Consider the following 21918-nt stretch of genomic DNA (forward strand, 5'->3'; position numbering starts at 1 on the left):
CTTGAAGGACTGTGTGAACGTTAAAAACACTAGCCTGTTTTAGTGAATCTCCGTTCTTCTGCTTGAGAGCTTTTCTGACGTCTGACTCAAGAATTTACTAAACTTGGTTTCATTAAACTCTTTGTAAACCTCTTGTTTTTTTAACTCTTAGCTCAGGCCTTCAGAATAAGTCCTTTATTTTTACCAGGAGTGCTCTTAACTGTTGAATACATCTGTTGTTTCTCTTTTCCTATAGCATCTAACTCACTCCACTTGCCAATTAATTTACAAACCTAACTCCTACTAAAGCAGCTTCTTATTTTAAGGTAACATTGTCTACCTGATCTGAGAGGTAGAAATCTGACTTTCTACAACATGGTAATCTTAGAACCATTCGTTTAAAGTTTAAAATGCAAAGCATCACACACTAAAAGTCTATAGTGTTGTGATTGAACTCTTTAATTAATTTTGGTCAAAACCTAAGTAGTTAAGCAACAGAGTGATGAGTGCCCAGAAAGGCATGGATTGAGTAAACAACAGTTAGCAATTGGAAGGAGGAGCTAGGGAGAAATTGCTTGTTTAATAGATCTCTTCATTTTTAATGCAAAATACTTTAAAAATATTTTTGTTTTCAAAGCTTAAGGCTTGTTTCTAGCTTAGACTGATAGTATTTTTCAGTTATGATTTTCTGATGGTTGTTCCAACTTTGTCTACAGTTCAAAGGAATGAAATTATTACTGTAATATAGAGTATTTGGGGGTTATTTTTCACATTGCTCAGCTGCTGTATTTTATTTTCACTTGACTATGAGGTTATTCTAACCCCTCATTCAAAGGGACAGTTGAGTCTAATTCTGCCTTAAGTTTTCATGACTCTTAATAATTATTCATTGCATATGTACTTTTCATTCAGTTCTTTAAAAAAATTCTCTGTGTTTGCTTTCTAGACTGATTTTGCACGATTTAGCGGAACAAATGTAGAAACTGACTTTGTAGAGGTGCCATCGCAAATGCTTGAAAATTGGGTGTGGGACAGTGATTCCCTCCGAAGATTGTCAAAACATTATAAAGACGGAAGCCCTATTTCAGATGATCTGCTTGAAAAACTTGTTGCTTCTAGACTGGTCAACACAGGTATGACTTATAATTTTAAAAAGGAAAATAAATTAGAATCTCTTAATGCAGAATTGCTGTCACCTCCTTCTGTAGAACTTATTTTCATTTTAAATGGTATCCCAACTGCTAGTATGAGGAGTGAAGAATATTAAATATATTGGAGTTGGAAACCCTGGAATTTTGTCTAAGGCAAAAAACCACATCTCCTTTTAAATCTTAAGTAGAATGAGATGTCCTGCTCCCATTTTGTGAGTACTACTGGAATCTGTTTTTGGAATCTACAGTCTTGTGATAATAGAACACACAGTTCTGTCTTCTCCAAAACATGCCCAAACATTCTTATGTTATTAGGTCTTCTGACCCTGCGCCAGATTGTTTTGAGCAAAGTTGATCAGTCTCTTCATACCAACACATCACTGGATGCTGCAACTGAATACGCCAAATACTGCTCCGAAATATTAGGAGTTGCAGCTACTCCAGGTATGTAACTACTATGAATTGAGTTCATTTCCCTGTGAAGCACAGGGCATTCTCCTCACATGGCAGGGGAGATGGAGTTTGTCAGACAGATTACCTAATTGTTTCTGATTTCTGTAATCAGGCCATGACTTTCAGATAAGCATACTATGTCCTTATGAGTTATCCCATCCAAATGCGCTTGAAGGAAAGGTGGCTCCAGATCTGCAGCATTTTAGTGTAATCAGGCGTGAGCAGTTGGCCTCCGCCCCAGAGCTGGGAGAGCCGTTCGTGTTGGCAGCACACACTCAGCTCCTTCCTCCCTGTATGCATCATGACTTCCCTGTGATTTTCAGGAAGAAATTGGCAGAAGGGGAAGTTTTTAAATTTTTTTTCCTTTGCATATAGTATTTTGTTTATTTTTTCCATCCCCTCAAGCATTTATCCTTTGTGTTACATACAATCCACTTAAACTCTTTTAGTTATTCTTAAATGTACAATTAAATTATTGACTGTAGTCATCCTGTTACGCTATCAAGAAGGGACATTTTTAGGCCTGGCATGGTGGCTCATGCCTGTAATCCCGCACTTGGGGAGGCTGAGGCGGGAAGATCATTTGAGCTCAGGAGTTCGAGACCAGCCTAGGCAATAAAGGCAAAACCCGTCTCTACAAAAAATACGAAAATTAGCCAGGTGTGGTGGTGTATACCTATAGTCCTAGCTACCCGGGAGGCCAATCGAGAGTATCACCTGAGCCTGGGGAGGTTAAGCCTGCAGCGAGCCATGATCGCACCACTGCACTGTAGCCTGGGTGACACAGTGAGACCCTGTCTCAAAAAAAATAAAGGGTATTTTGTGGGAGAAGCATGAACTTCACCTTGTTTCTGATACTGAGGTCAGTTAAAGCATTTGACTAGCAGTTTGTAACCTGAGATTTATGGGACTCATGCATGGGCGTGTTTATATTTGTACGTATATGTTTTAAGCCAATATATAGTTGTGCTTTTATGTGTAGTTGGTAAGGTGGATTTTTTTTCACTAAAGAAATTGTTATTAAAATGAGTCAGCCACATTTACAGAGAAAATAAAGATAAGAATGGTCAGTTGAGTCATTCTAGGCTCCCCACATAGTAAGCCATAGCGCACCTTTGTGTCACAAGCCTTTGTGTAGCAAGTACATTTTTAAATGTACAATTAAATTATTATTGACTATTAGTCATCCTGTTATGCTATCAAGAAGGGGCATTTTTAGGCCTGGCATGGTGGCTCACGTCTGTAATCCCAACACTTCGGGAGGCTGAGGCGGGAAGATCACTTGAGCTCAGGATTTTTGACAAAATCCTATATAAAGTGGCCCTACAGGTAGATCGAATTGGTGAAGAGTTCTTTTTCAGGCCAGGCACTGTGGCTCAAGCCTGTAATCCCAACACTTTGGGAGACCAGGGTGGGCAGATCACTTGAGGTCAGAATTTCGAGACCAGCCTGACCAAAGTGGTGAAACCCTGTCTCCACTAAAAATACAAAAATTAGCCAGCGTGGTGGCATGTACCTGTAACCCCAGCTACTTGGGAGGCTGAGGCAGGAGAATCCCTTAAACCTGGGATGCTGAGGTTGCATTGAGCCAAGATCTCACCACTGTACTCCAGCTTGGGCGACAGAGTGAGACTGTCTCAAAAAAAAAGAAAAAAAGAAAAAAAAAGTTCTTTTTCAGTAATTATTAACCTAAAATAAGTGCAACTCTGAGACATTTTAGATATAAAGAGGTGTGGCAAAGAGTAGGGTTAATATTATTTTTCAAGACATACATGTTTAAGGGATAAGAAAGGACTGATTTCAGTTCTAAAACACTGAGCTATCTGATGGGTGTGGACAAAGCCGCTGAAACTATCGTTAGGCATTCCAGAGCTTGGAGCCGAAACCAGCTCTGAGGCTGAGCCATTGATAGATGTTTGTAAACATCTTGGCCAAGAGAACACATAAGCCCAAGGAGTACTAGAGGTGAGATGATATCATTCACTCTGTCCTCCCACAGCGGGCTCCCCGAAGGGAAACCTTAGCTAGCTGTTAACCTGATCATTAACGTTTGCTATCACATTGAGTGAAATGTATCTTTTTTTAAAGGCACAAATATGCCAGCTACTTTTGGACATTTGGCAGGGGGATACGATGGCCAATATTATGGATATCTTTGGAGTGAAGTATTTTCCATGGACATGTTTTACAGCTGTTTTAAAAAAGAAGGGATAATGAATCCAGAGGTATAGTATTATTTTTCTCCTTTTATTAATTTTGTAATTGCTCCTTCCCCTTTAACTCCTAGTGTAAAATATTGATCATACCTAGATTTTACTGTAAGAGGCTTGGTAACAGCTTTTACCTCTGAGGCCTTGCATCTTTCAAATCCTCGTACATCATTAAGTTGCAGTATATAAGTGATTAATTCTACAGCTTAAAAAGAAAAAGTAGCATATTTTCTTGCTTATTAACATTCCAGTATATTACATAATTAAAAATTCAAAGCTTTGTTTATGGATTTGAGAATCTATGGCTGCTAGTTTTGACATGTACCGTACAACGTTTTAGTTTTATAGGAGGTTGGGACAGAAAGGTAAACTCCTTCCTGATGTAAATGGTTTCCCTGTGTTTTGATATTCTCTACACACTTTGTGCACTCTCTGTGGGAGACGCCCTTTTTCTGTGGCTGGCATGCCCCACCCACTACATAGTTTGTGACCTTTGTCACAAAGTTGCTTCATTAACCTGAGCCATTACTTTCTGTGTGCAGTGAATTGACTGCCAGGTAGCTGCCAGACAAATCTTCCTGATTTACAGCCCCCAATCTCCATTCTCACTGAAGTCTCATCCGTCAGATTATTTCCAAGGCTGGTGCATTTTCCAGTGTATGTTTTTAAATTGTTTGATTCAGAAATTAGAACACCAAATTATCAAAATCAGGTTCTCTGTGCTTATTTCAACCAATTGATTTATTCTCCAAATGTTTTTTCTAGATTGCATAGTACCTTACACATATGTATTGAAATACATTGATATGATTTAGATCACCATTCCCTCCCCATCTTCCTCCTGAAATAACACCTCCAAGGTACCCATACTTCATTATTTTGAAGTATTTCATCTCCCATCCCACCCCACCCAATCTGTTAAGTCCTTGCAATTCTTTTTCCATTACCTGGCCAACCCATTTACAAAGGTCAACTGCTGACTCTTGTTCTCACAGACATACCTACTCCTGCATGACCTTCAACCAGGACCCATCCCTTAATGCCTCCACCATAGAGATGGTGCCCTTAGGACTCAAAGTATTCTGGGGAAGATTGTATGACTCCACTGACCTGCCCAACTGCAAAGTCATGCTCTCTAGCCTGAACTGGACCCCAGTGCTCTCTGTGGTCCAAGTCCATTCCCCTTATTGATTTCCCTCCAAGTCCCCACCGCCTCTCTCCTCTGTCAGCAGATGATCTCTCCTCTTTATTAAGAAAATTAAGATCATTGAAGCTGGCTGCAGTGGCTCACGCCTGTAATCCCAGAACTTTGGGAGGCTGAGGTGGGAGAATCACTCGAGTCCAGGAATTTGAGACCAACCTATTCGATATAACAAGACCTTGTCTCTACAGAAAAAATAAACAAAATTAGCCAGGTGTGGTGGTAGAAGCCTATAGCCCCAGCTACTCTAGAGACTGAGATGGGAGAATTGCTTGAGCCCAGGAGGGATGGAAACTGCAGTAAGCCGAGATCATGCCACTGCACTCCAGCCTGAATGACAGAGTGAGACCCTGTCTCAAAAAAAAAAAAATCATTGAGAATGAGCACCTTCATCTTTCTTTCTCTGTACTTCAATACTTGTCTTATTTTCTCCTGTCTCAGAGGAGATGTGTCTAGCTCCAAGAGTTCCTGGTTTGCTGTCTTGGAAAAAAAACTTGCTACTGACTCTGATAACCCCAGTCAGTGCTACTGCTCTGTTCTTTTCATAGCCTCATTTCTTGGTATAAGAAGTCTTTGCAAACCTCTCTTTCCTTGCTTTTGCCCCCACCAACAGAATTGGAAAGTTACCCTTCCTCCGTAGCTACCACTGATGACCCAGTTACCAACTCCGAAGGCCCTCACCCTTCTTCTTTACTTCCTGCTTCTTGTTATTCCTCTCTCTCTTCACAGCCCTCAGCGCTACAATCAAACCCTTTGTTACTTCCCAGTACTCCCTGTGTGTTGACAAGTTTATGTGTTCCCTTAGGTCTCTCCACCTTCACAAATGTATTGGTTCTATTTTGTTCACCTAAAATATATGCCTCCTTCATGTGTGCATCTCAAAAATTCCAGCACTCTTAAAGGTCTCACTCATGTGACCACATGTTCAAGAAGTCTTTGAGATTATCAAAAACCAAAAGTGATCTTTCCATCCTTTGAACATACGAGTGGACTTGGAGGAGTGGACTAAGCCTTCCCTGTCACCTCCTCGGTGCTGCCACTATGTGACCACATACCTAGTACCTTCTCTCATTACCTTTCCTCTTCTCTTTTGGAGAACTGTCCCCTAAAACAAATAAAAATTAAAAATCAAAAAATAAAAATAAAAAATGAAAAATAGACTAGTTTTTAAAGAAAAACAAAGGACAAAAAAAAGTGGTCTTGGGCATAGAAGAAGGGCTTCAATAAGCTTTTATTATGTCCGGATTATTTAATGTAACTATTACCAAGTGAAAAAACATCATATTATAAAATATTTTATACCATAGAATACAAATGTTGATTTTAAAGTATGTTTAAAAAAAAAAAAAAGCACATCAAAATGTTCATGATTATCTTTGGGGATAGTTTATGAGTGATTATTAATTTTTTCTGTACTTTTCCTGGAGCTTTTCACTATTTTTACATAATACGTAGATTGTTTTAGAAGCCAGAAACAATGTTTCAAAGAGAAAAATTCTAACTAGGTAAAGGTACAGTTATGACATCTTACTGGCAATCATTGGTGAGGATTCCTAGTGTTAAGTGTACACTGCCTCTCCCATCTAGGCCTTTGCCATCATCTCCTCTGTGCTTGCCCTCATGTGACCACATACCCAGAACCCTCTATCATTACCTTTTCTCTTCCGGTTGTCAAGGTAGCAGCCAGATTACTGATCCCTGTGGTTCCAAGGAACTTGCAAGTGTAATAGAAGCAGTTCCTGCCATTATGCTTCTCTGTACTTCCTCTTATTCTCAAGCTTCACAGTTTGGCAGACAGCCATACTACTCTTATTTAGACAAAGATGCTGGGTTGAACTTAGAGAAAGCATCATCCCAACAACTTGGAGTTAAAACTTGTGATGTGAAAAACAATTTTCAGTGTTACTAAAATTCTGGATTCAGCAGTGCTGTGTGTTATTAGATGTCTTAAGCCATAAGGCTGGTGTTAATTCCTTCCTTTACACTTTTTCCTTTCCTTTCAAATGCTCTGGGTATCATGGCACTTCCTGCTCCTCTGCTGTCACAGCAAGAATGGACCTGGCTCCAAAAACCAAGAAGAATCCCTTGGCCCTCACCTTCACACCCTTTGCAGATATTAGAAGATAGTTCTTAAGCAGCCGTTTTATTCCCTCATACAATATACTATTTGGGGTTTTTTGTTGGTGCGGGGGGGCGTGTTCTTTAAAAAAAAAGACACAAATATTTGCTCTAAAATAACACTTGCCTTACAAAATACAGCTACCCAGTTATTAAAAATTAATGCTTTGGGACAACAATCCTAGTCTACAAAAAACAGATCGTTATTATAGCTATGTGTGATGAAGACAAAAAGAAATTCTTTTGTTATCCCAAAGCATTAATTTTTAGTAACTGGGTACTTGTATTTTGTAAGGCAAGTGTTATTTTAGAGCAAATATTTGTTTTAAAAAGAAAAGAGGAAGAAGAACTCCCCCCACAAAAGCAATATACATCACGGAATACAGTACAGCCATGGAAAAGAACAAGATCTGAAGCCAGAAGGCGGAGGTTGCAGTGAGCTGAGATTGCACCATTGCAGTCCAGCCTGCACAACAAGAGCGAAACTCCATGTAAAAAAAAAAAGAACAAGATCGTATCCTTTGTAGGGACATGGATGGAGCTGGAGGCCATTACCCTTAGCAAACTAACACAGGAATCAAAAACCACATACCGCATGTTCTCACTTACAAGTGGGAGCTAAATGATGCGAACACATAGACACGTAGAGGAGAACAGCACACACTGGGGCCTTTTGGAGGGTGAAGGGTGGGAGGAAGGAGAAGATCAGGAAAAATAACTAATTGGTACTAGCTTTAATACCTGGATAATGAAATAACCTGTACAGCAAACCCCCATGACACAAGTTTACCTGTGTAACAAACCTGCACTCATATCCCTGAACTTAAAAGTTAAAAAAAGAAACAAAAATACTTCTTCAGACCAGTACACCATACATTACTTATTTTGTGCCATAACCACAGAGTGTTATTAGCCAACACAGAAAGGTGGCATTACCTGGAGTTGTTCCAGACTCTGTGCATTTGCTTTAGTTTCACATGTCGGTGATTTGGTTGCTTCAGACACATAGACAGGATAAAAATATGAATTTTTAATGGTATAAAGGAATACTTCATTGATCTGAAGTCATGGGAATCAGAGCAATCAAAATATATCCTGCAGACTTTGTTGTCTCACCCTGCCTAATGTGTGTGTGGGTCACTTTCAGAAGATAGCGGGATGGCCCTTCAAAGCATCAGTGCCTGCTATTGTTAGTCCCCAGGCACTAGAGAGGTTGGGAGCTGAGAAACCACATATTGTTGACGTTATTGGTTATGCAATAGAGAGGACTGTGTCCAGGCCTTCTCTCTGTAACCTGCTGCCATCCTACAAACCCCAGGGTCTGCTCTGGGGGCCATTTCAGATCTTGGCAAGCAGACTATAGAAAGTAGCAGTAGAATATATTGGGGTATAGTTTTCATTCTGTTTTGAGGGCCTCTATCAAAGTATAATAACTGAGTGCTTACCTATAATAGCCTAAAACTTTGCTACCTCTGGTTTTATCTATAGTTTTTAAAATGTTATTCTTCATAGTAAATAGACATCACATCTTAACTGTTTAATTGCTTTGTTATATATTACGTAAAGTATTTTTTTCTCAGTGAACATGAAATTGTCTCATTGTCAGATATACTTTTCACTTTTCTAACTGTTCTCTTAAATAATTATGGAATGGAACTGCTTGGGATTAACACTTTTCCAGGAAGCTCTCGAAGGTCTTTAAGGTCACCAAATGTGAATTCAGAATCCAGCAGCTAATCACAGGTTGAAAGAATGGGGGCATTTTAACTAAGGCCATTTCTTTTTATAAGGCAACTTCACTGTGGGAAAATTTTCTAAGAGGTAATAGACATTGTGAATTCAAAGGCAATTATATTGTTAAGCTACTATTATCTTCCTCCTCTTTTGCATTTGGAGAAATTGCTAAGCTTTGTTTCTTCCATCAGAGGAGGAGAAATACGAACAAGTATCACTTCTGAAAGAAATACTGAGAAAGTCAAGAGAGTAAGTGTAACTGTATTTCAGTCTGTAATGCCATAAAAAAGGAGCTACATCTTACATACAATAATAGCCACAGAAACATGAAGAGTCTTGGTTAAACATGACAAAGAATCTCTTGATAGAGAATCTATAATACAAAGCTAAGGATCCTGGTGCTTGAAACAGAATCCTAGGCCCAATTCTTCCTGTAACGTGTTGCTAAAAGAGAATATGAAATTTCCTCTCCAGAAGGTTTTTACAAATGGCTTTAATTCTCTTCTCTGTCTCAGCTCTCCTGATGTACCACCCAACAGCTGATTTTTCTTATAACTGAACCTTTTCTAGTAGCCTCAGGTTTTGCCTGACTTGAGGGACAAAGGAAGGAATTCGAATTGATTTCCAACCTACTTCTTGAATATTTACAAGGCCAGGCCTTCTAAATCTTGAATCCCAACCAGCTGGAAGCAGTTTTTCTTCCTTTGTGCTCTTACAGCCCTTCTTTGTTTGCTCTTAGCATCCCAGTAATCTGCCTGGTTAATTGTCTATTTCTTTATCTTCTCTGATAGATCAGAAGACTCTTGTAAAAGGAACTATTTTATTCAGCATTGGGTTCCCTTCTCTGCTTCACAACTATTTAATTTAATTACTGTTTTACATATTTGTGCCTCTTTGGACCTGACTGATGGTTTTCCCCATCCGCTTCCACTTCTCTACCCCCCATACATACTCCTACCCAGGGTGTTTTTTCCTTTGGATCTCCCCCCTCCCTATAAAGGTTTACCCTTCTATCCTCACAAATCAGTAAGGTTTCCAGAAGTCCTCTTCTAATCAGACAGCAATTCCTACTACTATTCTTGTCTCTATCAGCACCAGTTTTGTTCTCTCCCTCCTTTGTTGTTGTCAAAGCAGTTCCTTTTTAAATTTTTGTCCATTCAAGATCTCCCCACCCTCACAGAAAACAAACGGTGTGCTCTTGGGAGGGAGTTACGGGCTATGGAAGGAGAGGTTTCAAAGTTCAGCTTTAAAGCAGGCTGGTGAGCTTGTCAGGTGCCTGGTCATCATCACCCGTCCTTGACTGGTCGCTCTCTGCCCTGATGACTGTCACTCAGTATAGGAAGGAGACAGCTCTGACTGCACTCCCCAGAGTCATCCATGCTGGGAAGGATGGAGGAGGGGTGGAAAGTTAGTGAGAGCCTGCATGTGCTGCTGCAGAGATGCCCAAGATAGCAGGAGACCCCCTCTGTTTCCCATGTATATATTCTCATTGCTGATAAATGATGGACATCCTTCATTTAGGTAATTATTATTGCTATTAAGATATTACCTGAAAGGGTGCGTGTTGTTGGATAAAATGAGTGCCTGAGTGCCTTCTCTCTCCTACTTAATATTTCTACTGAATTATGCATTCTATTTCTTATTAATAGTGGAAATGAAGTTCCTTATGCCTTTCTTTAACTTTATTAAGTGATAGAACTAATTTTGAGGAAATGCCACACCAGGAATGCATTTGTTTCCCTGAACTGTATATACATAACTGAGCTGGGGCAGTGTGAAAGGAAAGAGAGGAGAGGGAAGGAGGAAAGGAGATGGGAGGAGGAGAGGTTTATTGATAACCGCTATATGCCAGATATTATGCTAGGGAGCAAACAATACTGAAATCACCTCCTCTAACTGCCCAGAAACTGAGTGAGATAGGCATATTCTCATTTGACAGATGAGGAAATCAAGGCCCCAGGTCACATAGCTAAGGACTGAGCCAAGATTCAAACCTGGGCCTGACTCTGGAGTTCCTGATCTTGCTTCAGAAATCGTCACTGTTAGAGAAGACTTGCATAGTTGCCAAAAGATACATGCTAATCTTCTAGGATTAAAAAAGCCACAGAGGTGGATGACACTGGTTTTCCTCCATAGAAAAGCTCTAGTTTTTACTGTATGCAGATCTTCCTGAAGGATGTTTCTAACATGAAAAATTTTAGCAGTTGTCTTAGAGCGTCTCTTCTTGATTTCCTCACAGTTACAGTTTCGTTATAAACAAAGTATTAACCGAACAACTCAGGGCAAAGACTCCCTCCACCTGTGGCATATGTCTCCCAGACCATGTTCTCTCACACAGAGCCTGGTACCCCCCAAAACACAAAAATTCACTTAACTGATTTTTTTCTTAAGAAAGGGAAGATCCTGTTACCAAAATGACTCTTAAACTCTTCTCAAAACTTCATTGCAAAGGAAATGAAACTATTAAAAGACCATTGCTCTGTAATTCAGGAAATTGAATCAACTTGTTTGGAGCCATAGGCAGAGGAAGATTTGAGCTGTACTGAGCCACATATTGTGAGACAAAACAGTGCCCTGCTCTGAAATGATTTTACCATTCATGAGCTGTCTCTTTACAACACCATGGAACTCCTCAAATGCCTCCTTTACTACCTAAAATTACAGTTCTCTGCACAAAATGAAAATACTTTGTCAGATGTTCACATTTGGAGTGATTTTTTAAAACTTTCATTTCGATTTTCCTTAATGTTTCTATACTTGTCAAATGCATATGTCTTTTTAAGAAATGAAAGACACATGATACATAGATCTTGAGCTTGAAGAATTTCTGCAGATGAAATACTGATGATTGAGATTGGGTGATAGGTTCATGAAAGCTCATTATACTGTTGTCTCTACTATTAGTATGTATTTTAAGTTTTTCATAATAAAATGTTTAAAATAATTTTGTAATTCTGCAGAAAAATTTAACTCCCATTGTCTGCGTTCTTCCTGTGCTGCTCTACCCAGGGCGCACAGTCTTTCCATGCTCCAGCCACTCAGTTAACACTAGTCAGATTTAGGAATGGTGAGCAAAGAAAGGAAGGGAAGGGAGGTAAATCGTGGTTGGGCTCACGAGCCATAATATGCTCCTTCTTAGCTCAGTTAACGTCCATGACAAGCACAGCCATCACTCACATTTTAGATTCGAGATTGCTGCTGTAGTTGTAATGAATTGCTGCAGAACAGGCAAGACATGACGTGTTTTTGTTTGTTTGTTTGTTTTCCCGAAAGCTGATTGAAGGCTGGGCGTGGTGGCTCACACCTGTAATCCCAGCACTTTGGGAGGCCGAGGCAGGCAGGTCACTTGAGGCCAGAAGTTAGAGACCAGCCTGGCCAACATCGCAAAACCCCATCTTACTAAAAATACAAAAAAATTAGCCGGGTGTGGTGGTGCAGTCCTGTAATCTCAGTTACTCGGGAGGCTGAGGCATAAGAATCGCTTGACCCTGGAAGGCAGATGTTGCAGTAACCCGAAACTGTGCCACTGCACTCCAGCCTGGACGACAGAATGAGACTCTGTCTCAAAAAAAAAATAGAAAAGAAGAGGCAGAGGCAGAAGCAGGGGCAGGGCCAGGGGCCCGGGGGCGGAAAGGGAAGGGAGCTAATTGAGTCTAGCTTCAAGCCCTGGTCATCAGTTTTGAGAAGTTCAATATCAGTGACTGAACGCCTTCTCCTAAGAAAATGGATTTAAAACTTGGAAATAAGGCAACAAGACTGCTGTGTACCTTTTAATATCATACTAGAACACTGTGTAACAAGCCCCCCTAAAGACTATTTTATGCTCTGGGCGCTAGACCTGTCCAGTGTGGTAGCCACGTGTGGCTGTTGAGCACTTGTAATGAGGTTAAGTACAACCGAAGAACTGAATTGAGATGCACCGTAAGTGTAGAAAACACCCTGGATTTTGAGCCCTTACAACAACAGCAACAAAAGTCTCCATAATGTGGATATTGACACATGTTGAAATGATACTATTGTGGATGTAGTGGTTTAAGTAAAATAGTAACATTAATTTTACCTATTTGTTTCTTTAACTTAAAAAAATGTGGTTAGTAGAAAGTTTAAAGTTACATACGTGCTTCATATTATGTTTCTGTTGGACAGTGCAGCCCTAGAGTTTCTGAGAAGGTAACTTTGACTAGTTATTTATTCCTAATTAGAGTCCAGACTGTGAAGTTACATGTTAGCCTGTAGATGATTAATAAGCTGCAAATGATTTCTATTTACAGCCAAATGTAACCCCAAAAGTTTGTATTCTTATGGCCCTAGGACATAAATCGTTTTGTGTCTAACTTGGTAGATTTCATCCATGTTTTATTTTCCTTAACAGTTTGACTAAATTTACCTCTGATGGTTGTACCAATCAAAATCTTGTTATAAGACAGAGCTGGAAATTCTCTAGCTCTTCTTGTACTAAGTCCTGCTGATCAAGTGATATAATGGATATAAATTTAAGTGTTGCTCTGTGAATTGTTTGTTATGTGTATATTTGGAATTATGCTTCATTGAATTGTCTTGCCTTGCTTCCTTAAAAGGACAGTGAAAGGGAAGTGAAAATATTGAACAATGCTGATACTGAATAGCAACTATTTTCTTTCATTCTGTCTGCTCCTGTGTTTATGTAAATAAAAGTAGAGGAACTGTGATGTTTTAAAATTCCAAACCTCCATCCCCAAAGAAAGCTTTCTAAAGGTCCTCATTCCCAGCATCGCACCCACAAAAACGTCTTGCCCTCCCCTGCGGGACATGTGCGGCCCTCCTTCTCTCATCCATAAGGAGGAGGGTTCTGTTGTTGTTTTGAATGAGCCCATCATAAAAGCTGCAGAAACCATGTGACAGTAGTCATGCTCCTGTTTCTGGGTACCCAGAAGGCTATTTGTAGCCTTATTGAACACTTGCTTTCTAACCCTTTTGAATTTACAAGAGATAGCACAGCAAATAGGAACTTGCCGTATATTCCATTTGGCTATATTTTGTTTGTTTGTTCATGTTGTCAGCTCACTGCCTAGAATCTAAGGAGACAAGACCATAATAAAGGACAGTGTAGAAGACCTGAAGTTTTAAGCTCCAAATCTCTTAGCTACCAAAATAAATAAATACTACAGAGCTGTTTGTGAGCAAGAGAAAACATCTAGACAGAGTAAGGCTAAAGTCCTTTTTCCTTCACCCCTACCCTTTCCTCTTTTGCATCTAGAGATTTGGAAAATTGCTATAACCATGAATTATTAGGTATGATGTTTTGTTTTATTAGGTTGGAATGAAATACAGAAACCTAATCCTGAAACCTGGGGGATCTCTGGACGGCATGGACATGCTCCACAATTTCTTGAAACGTGAGCCAAACCAAAAAGCGTTCCTAATGAGTCGAGGCCTGCATGCTTCGTGAACTGGGGATCCTTGGTAGCCATCCATGTCTGGAGAACAAGTCGACATCACCGTGTGTTACTGGCCTGGAAACTGAAGGGAGTTTTACAAATGAAAATTTAGATTTCTATTGACATCCTTTTGTTTTCTAATTTTAAAAATTATAAAGATGTAAATGGAGTTATAAATACTGTGACCTAAGAAAAGACCCACTAGAAAGTAATTGTACTATAAAATTTCATAAACTGGATTTGATTTCTTTTTATGAAAGTTTCATATGAATGTAACTTGATTTTTTACTATTCTAATCTAGATAATATGATATAAGAGGGCTAAGAATTTTAAAATTGAATCATATACATGATATAATTTGATCCTTCTTGTATCTTGAAGTTTTGTACTTGGGATTTCTGGACTGATAAATGAATCATCACATTCTTCTGGTAAATATTTTCTTGGAGCTCTGTGTCAACTTTGATCCTTTGTCTCCCAAGAAAGTGTGACCTCTCCTTTGCCTGCATACCTCAAGGCCAGGGGAATATGCCTCAGTGGTGCATTTTTTGTATATCAGGCCACGTGATTCCCAGCTTTCTGCCATACTTAAATTACGTTCCTCCATTTGAGTTTTGTCTTTTCCGTCTGAAGTGCAGTCAAGAGTATCAAAAACTTACGTTTCATTTAGACTGGTCTAATGTATAAGTTTTTGTATCTTGTATTAGAGGATTTCGTAGCTTGTATGAGAGGCTCATTTCCACTTCAGCATACAAGATCATTAGTCTTTTGGCATGTGTGCCAATTAGAATACTAAAGCAAGTCCAAGCACATTTTTCTCTTTTCGTGTTTCTAATAAGTGTTAGGGACTTTGCCTCTTTTGCTTACCACATCCCCAAAAGTGTCAGGTAGACATGTCACAAATGGCTCTGTAGAGAGCCATGGGAAGAGAGAGGAGGTGGATGTGGAACATAAAGGGTTCAGAACCTCCAGAAGAGGAATGGGTTTTGGACAGAAGCATTTTAGGACAGCTGCTCCAAAGCCTTATGTGTATGATGAAACTTAACCACAGGGAAGAGACTCTTCAGTAGCCTGTTCCGTCAGGTAATTTTTATTTTAAGTGAACCTTTGGATCTATCTTTAACTCTCTTTATTGTGAGTCCAAATTCCAATTCTGCAGCAGACCAGTAAACTCACAGTATTTTTCCTGTAGGAATCTATTCAATAAAGGAAACCAAGACAGGATAATAAAATTAAAAAAAAAAAAACTTTGAATGTACCCTGCCTAGGTCTTCCAGTTGTTTTCCAGTGCATACCTCAGGTATGACTTTGCTAGCCAGGGACAAAATTAGCACCTTTCGATTCTCTAGTCCAAGTGAACTTTGTGCTAAATAAAAAATTATTACACTACATAATAAAATTACAGACAGCAGGAAATGCAAGAGCTAGGAGATTCCTAGATTATATCTGCCAAGCAAATACCTTAAACATCCACCTGAAATCCTACTACCCTCTATTCTGAGATAATTTGCCCAGCCCTTCTCTTCCCCACACTCACTCGGTGTCACCCCCGTCTAGTCCCTAAAACTGTTGTTGTGGTCTTTGCAGCCTATAGTAGTTTTCTCACATCTTTTCCCCCACCAGACTTTTCTGTTTTCCAGTTTCAGACAAAAAAAACTCTTCAGCTTTTTCCAGTGTGTCTCCTTAACAGCAGCTTTACCATTTGAAATCTTATTTCACACAGAAAAACTAAATTGATGTGGAAAGGCTGCACACAATAAAATTATATTATTATCCATGAGAATGAATTCATATTTCTTTCATACTTTAACATTAAAACCGAAATACATGACAGGAAAAGCATCATGGTGTTCTTTTTATTTAGGGCCTACCTCTAATATTTAAAATCTACCAAAGAACAGTCACAAAATTAAAACTCAGCCCGGGCGCGGTGGCTCACACCTGTAATCCCAGCACCTTGGGAGGCCAAGTCAGGCGGATCACCTGAGGTCAGAAGTTCAAGACCAGCCTGGCCAACATGGTGAAAACCCCTCTCTACAAAAATACAAAAAGCTGGGCATGACGTCTGGTGCCTGTAGTCCCAGCTACTCAGGAGGCTAAGGCGGGAAAATAGCTTGAACCAGGGAGGCAGAGGTTGTAGCGAGCTGAGATCATGCCATTGCACTCCCGCCTAGACAACAGAGCCAGATTAAGTCTTAGAAAAATTAATACTCAAAAAATTCTCTAGCATAATTTGAAAGAAAGGACTTTTTAAAAATTCTCTAGTGTGATTCAAAAGAAAAGACTTACTTTGTTTTTTTTAATGTGGCCATCCGTCTAGTTGTTCTTTTTTTCCAGCTCAGAGCAGAGAATATCACTGACATACTTGAAATGGTGGATAACTATGGAAATTGTAATTGGACAAATGTACACTTCAGATTTATGGACTGAGCCACATATAATAAGGTCTCTCCAGGTAATTGATCCAGGGGATTTAGGCCTCTTTCGGGTTTTTTTGTTTTTTTTTTCAGGCACTGTTGTGAAGGATAAAATCTTAAACATCTTATGCTAATGGATAGTAGCATGATCTTAAAGGTTTAGTTTTACGATGCTGCAGAGAAGAGAAATGTCTTGACGTTATGCCATGTGATATAGACTTTGTCCCCCTCTAGTATAAATGTTGCGTGTTACCTAAACAACTAAAAATTGCCTTGAAGAGTTATCACCTGAGCTATTTATGCCAGGGTCTTGTCTTTCTAAAGCTAATAAGGTGAGAGGTGGATATCTGTAGCTCTTCAGATGAAAATTGCATTGTGGAAGACACCAAAATTGAGGAAATAGCTCTTCAAAGAAAAATTACTGATATGATCATTGTACTTGTAAATGCCTTAATAGGCAGTGACGCACTTTTCTACTTTACCATTTTACCTTTAGCCTTTATGTATGAATTGTAGGTCTGTGGAGATCCTGCCTTCCCACTAGGCCAGTTTGTTTGTATTTACCATTTATTCATTTTCTATCATACACAGGTGGAACTTTCCATGCGCCAAGGAAATTGCATTAAAATTTACATTAAAATACCATCTTACTTCAGGTTGCTATAACAAAATACAGACTGGGTGGCTTCAAAAGCAGACATTTCTTACAGTTCTGGAAGCTGGGAAGTCCCACAATCCACATGCTGGTAAATTTGGTTCGTGGTGAGGCCCCTCTTCCTCTTTTACTGACCACATCCCCAAAAGTGTCAGGTAGACATGTTACAAATGGCTCTGTAGAGAGCCATGGGAAGAGAGGAGGCGGATGTGGAACATAAAGGTTCAGAAACTTCTGCAGGCAGCAGTGGCAGGGAGCAAGCCCTGGAGTGTCTTTGTTTTACAAGAGCAGGAATCTCATCATGAGAGTTCCATCCTCATGACTTTATCTAAACCCAGTCACCCCCCACAAAGGCCCCACCCCCTAACCCCATCACATTGGCTGTTAGGGCTTCAATGTAGGGAATGGGGCACAAACATTCAGTCCATAACGAATACCGAGTCTTCAAATAGGGTTTAAACATAGTTAACTGAACTCCCAAAGAATGTTAAAAGAGAAAATCCATTTTATTTGAATAGATACAATGACCAAAGCTGCTTCCCTCAAATCAACACATTACAGTTAGATGTCTCCCATCTGAAATTGGATAGCCCATTGAAATTGAACATGCCTTCTCTTATAAATGTGTGGTGAGAATAAAAGCAAGAAAGAAACGAATGTGGTGGCTTACACCTGTAATCCTAACACTTTGGAAGGTTGAGGCAGGAGGATCCTTTGTGCTCGAGTTTGAGACCAGGCTGAGCAACACAGACCCTGTCTCTACAAAAACTAAAAAAATTAGCTAGGGATGGTGGCACATGCCTGTAGTCCCAGCTACTTGGGAGGCTGAGGTGGGAGGATTGCTTGAGCCCAAGAAGGTCAAGGCAGCCATGAGCCATAATCACGCCACTGCACTCCAGCCTGGGTGACAAGAGACCCTGTCTTAAAAAAAAAGTAAAATACAGGAAAAGAAAAGACAGATATACCTTCAGTTATTTGAAAAACAGTCAACGTCCAAAAAGTTTATTTTTTGAGTCACCTTTAATAGAGAAATTTCCCACTGGAAACAGATCCACCTAAGTGTTTATCTAGTATCAACTGTATCAAGGCAAAAGGTAAAGGTTACAAGATGTAAATATTAGACCAAAATAGCCCTTTTCAACAAGCACACGATAATGCTGTAAGTCTATAACAAAACAAAATTTGAAAAATTGAGGTAATGTGCACAACCACGCACACACCCCCACACCACACCATGAGTGATTCTTGAGTTTTTATTTAGTTGAATTCACCTTGTAGTTCCCTTTCCTGGGAAAATATAGGTTCAACACATCTAGTCCATGATGTACATACAAGGGGAAGGGGTGAACAGGAAATAGGCTCTCTTGTTCGGCTCACATGAGCTGGAACCTGTACTAGCTGCATACTTCATAGACCCCAGAGGCTTGCCTCAATTGTACTCCCATGGTAAAATGTCTCTAGCATTTGTTATGAGAGAAACTGGATAGAAATAGTTTGTTCATTGAGTCCAGCAAGACACGCATTGCTGTTGATATCTTTGTGGCTAAGATGGAGAATGTGACTGGATAATAGTTATCCAGATGGATTCCTAGCTATTGAAACAGTCTGAGATAGTTGCATAATGATTAACGTTAAACGGGGGGTAATTTCAAGTCATTTGGCTAAAAATGAAAAAAACCATAAAAGTATCAAACTTACAGATAATAGGGCTGGAATTATTAAGTATGATGATGTTATTAACATTTAAAACTATTTTGGCCGGGCGAGGTGGCTCACGCCTGTAATCCCAGCACTTTGGGAAGCCAAGGTGGGTGGATCACCTGAGGTCAGGAGTTCAAGACCAGCTTGGCCAACATGGCAAAACCCTGTCTCTACTAAAAAATAAAAAAAATTAGCCAGGTGTTGTGGTGCATGTCTGTAGTCCCAGCTACTCGGGAGGCTGAGGCAGAAGAATCGCTTGAACCCAGGAGGTGGAGGTTGCAGTGAGCTGACATTGTGCCACTTCGCTCCAGCCTGGGCAACAAAGTGAAACTCTGTCTCAAAAGTAAAAAAAAAATAATATTTAGAATTATTTCAATGTGGAGACAGGCTCAAAATGAAATTAGACACATTCCATTACCCAGGTAAAAGAAGGGGAAGACTGACTTGATAGTATTCAGGAAAAAAGAGTTGGCAGTTTGATTTGGCCAAATTCCGATGTCAGCTCATAGGACAGCACACCTGGGGAGGGGGACGGGAAGCGAGAACTAAGGCTTTTTAAGAGTGTGTTGATAGAAGTATGTGCCCAGATCAAAAGAATAATCCCCCTGAACTCCAGTGTAATATCAATCACTATTAGAATATTGTGTTCCTTTCTAGGTATCACATTTTAAGCAGACTTTGGCCAAGTATTACAGTGTTTGCAGGAGCAGAAACAAGATGGTGATAAATTTGAAAATACTTCTCAAAAGAAATATAAAAAAGAATTAGGGAAGTTCAGTCTGGAGATAATTCAGAAATACAGATGATAATTGTTTTCAAATTCTTGAAGGAAATGGGAGACAGAATAGGCTAATTCTGTGTTGCTTCAGAAATCAAATGGAAACAATTAAATTCCATTAGAGAAATGGTTGGAAAATATGAGGAGGATTTAGTTCAGCATGAGGAAGCTGTTTCTAATAATTTTTGTTGGTTAAAACTACATTCTGCTGCTGTGAAAAGCCTGTAGCTGCCAGGAGTGTTACAGAGGGCATTCCTTCCTTGAGTTGACATTTGTGCCAAATTGGCTTTGAGGGCTTCTCCAGCTTTTAAGATGTGATAATGATAAGGTGATAGTCGGGAAAACATCCCTCAGATGAAACGTTCACCGGCTGGCTCTGAAAACTGGCATTCAGATGATTGTGGCTCCCCCATACTGCAGGAATATTGTTTATGGCTTAAGGTTGCCTTGCTCCTCATCTGTAATCACTGAAAGTTTATCCAGAGGTTAATTACCAGTTTTCTGGTGGGTATCTGGGAACTGAGGATGGGAGACTAACAGTTGTATATGACCATAATAAAGCAAAAGACTGTTATAGAATGAGTAAAAGTTCGTGTTCTTCCCTTACAGAATTTACATTTACTTTCTGTCCATTCCACTCACTACTGTCTTCATCACACACATAGAGGCAAACATCTGATTCAGATACCCAGGGTGTCATGCATGCACTCCAGCATATTGTGATCTCTTCGAGGCTTGTTTCTGTCCCCTTCCCTCCACAGTCCTGGATTGCTAATGAATACTTCATACATGTTTGTTAAATAAATATACCTTCTTTAAAATTATCTTTTGTTACAAAGATGCCTTTTTCTATGATAACTGCAAAATACCTAATTTGTAAATAAACCAAAACTATACGGATAAGTTATTTCTACACCTGCGGGGGGCAGATTTCTACATGAGAGTCCTTTTCCTTAGTATACTGAGAGTTTCTGCATGAGGTAGATGAAAGAAACATGTTTTTGGGAAAAAAAAAATTGGCGATGGAGAACGTTTCTAAAGCTTTCTCAGCTTCTCCCTATGATTATGTATTGAAACCTAGGAATTTGTTAATCTGGAATCTCTGGTTTTCTTGGGGGGTCTATGAAAAGGGCAGAGCAAGCAGATGTCCCATGATTGCCTTGAAATTATATGAGATATGTTCGTGTGCATGGATACATGCATTTTTCTACGGATAGAGTCCTTAGCTTTAATCAGAACAAATTAAGAACTGTCTTTAAAAATATGCTTTCAGCCGTTTGCTTTTGAATTCATTTCAAAGACTCTAACCTGCCCATTATGTGTCAAGCACTGTGCTTGGCAATGAGGATACAAAAAGCCACCCCAGAACCGGAGCTGCTCACAGTGGAGTAGAGAAGGCAAATAAGTTCATAATTTATTGGGATAAACTGTAATCGAAAAGCATGTATCCAAAGCTTTTCTGTATTTTCCCCTCAACCCTGATTGACTCCACTATACAATTTGACTGTTGTGCCGCAAAATTTTACATAGTTACCACGCCACCTGCCACCACAGGCTTCTATCGTTTTTGGGTTTTTTTTGTTTGTTTGTTTGTTTGAGACAGAGTCTCGCTCTGTCACCCAGGCTGGAGTGCAGTGGCGCGATCTCTGCTCACTGCCAGCTCCGCCTCCCGGGTTCACGCCATTCTCCTGCCTCAGTCTCCGGAGTAGCTGGGCCTACAGGCGCCCGGCTAATTTTTTGTATTTTTAGTAGAGACGGAGTTTCATCGTGTTAGCCAGGATGGTCTCGCTCTCCTGACCTCGTGATCCGCCCGCCTCAGCCTCCCAAAGTGCTGGGATTACAGGCGTGAGCCACCGCGCCCGGCCCACAGGCTTCTATTTTTAACAAAATGATTGCTTTTCTCTTTTCAGCATTTCAGGAGTGGGACTAAATGGTGTTCTGTATCTGGTATATCCAGGAGTTTCTTAGAGCTGGTGGTTAAAAGGCTTATAAACAAGAGATGAAAATGTTCATTTTTGTGCAAGTGGTTATAAATTGATAGCCATTAGAAGAATGATATGGGACCCCTTTTGAGCTGATACTTATTAGATAGCCAAGAGGCAT

General features: G+C 39.8%; 1 protein-coding gene across 3 annotated transcripts in view; it reads left to right on the plus strand.

The window, feature by feature from the left end:
- NLN (neurolysin) overlaps positions 1 to 20639 on the plus strand; it is a 110879-nt gene extending 90240 nt beyond the window's left edge. For 2 of the 3 annotated variants that reach the window (XM_033179712.1, XM_033179714.1), the window contains 4 exons: positions 926 to 1112; positions 1446 to 1574; positions 3672 to 3808; positions 14140 to 16044. In XM_033179712.1, the coding sequence (XP_033035603.1) occupies positions 926 to 1112; positions 1446 to 1574; positions 3672 to 3808; positions 14140 to 14274 (588 nt within the window). In that variant the 3' untranslated portion in view covers positions 14275 to 16044. Of the gene's footprint in view, positions 1 to 925; positions 1113 to 1445; positions 1575 to 3671; positions 3809 to 14139 lie in introns of all 3 variants that reach the window. The other variant, XM_033179713.1, reaches the window with a different exon arrangement.
- The last annotated feature ends 1279 nt before the right edge of the window (positions 20640 to 21918 follow it).

The sequence above is a fragment of the Trachypithecus francoisi genome, unplaced genomic scaffold (genome assembly GCF_009764315.1).
Source record: "Trachypithecus francoisi isolate TF-2019V2 unplaced genomic scaffold, Tfra_2.0 Lachesis_group2, whole genome shotgun sequence".
Taxonomy (NCBI): Eukaryota; Metazoa; Chordata; class Mammalia; order Primates; family Cercopithecidae; genus Trachypithecus; species Trachypithecus francoisi.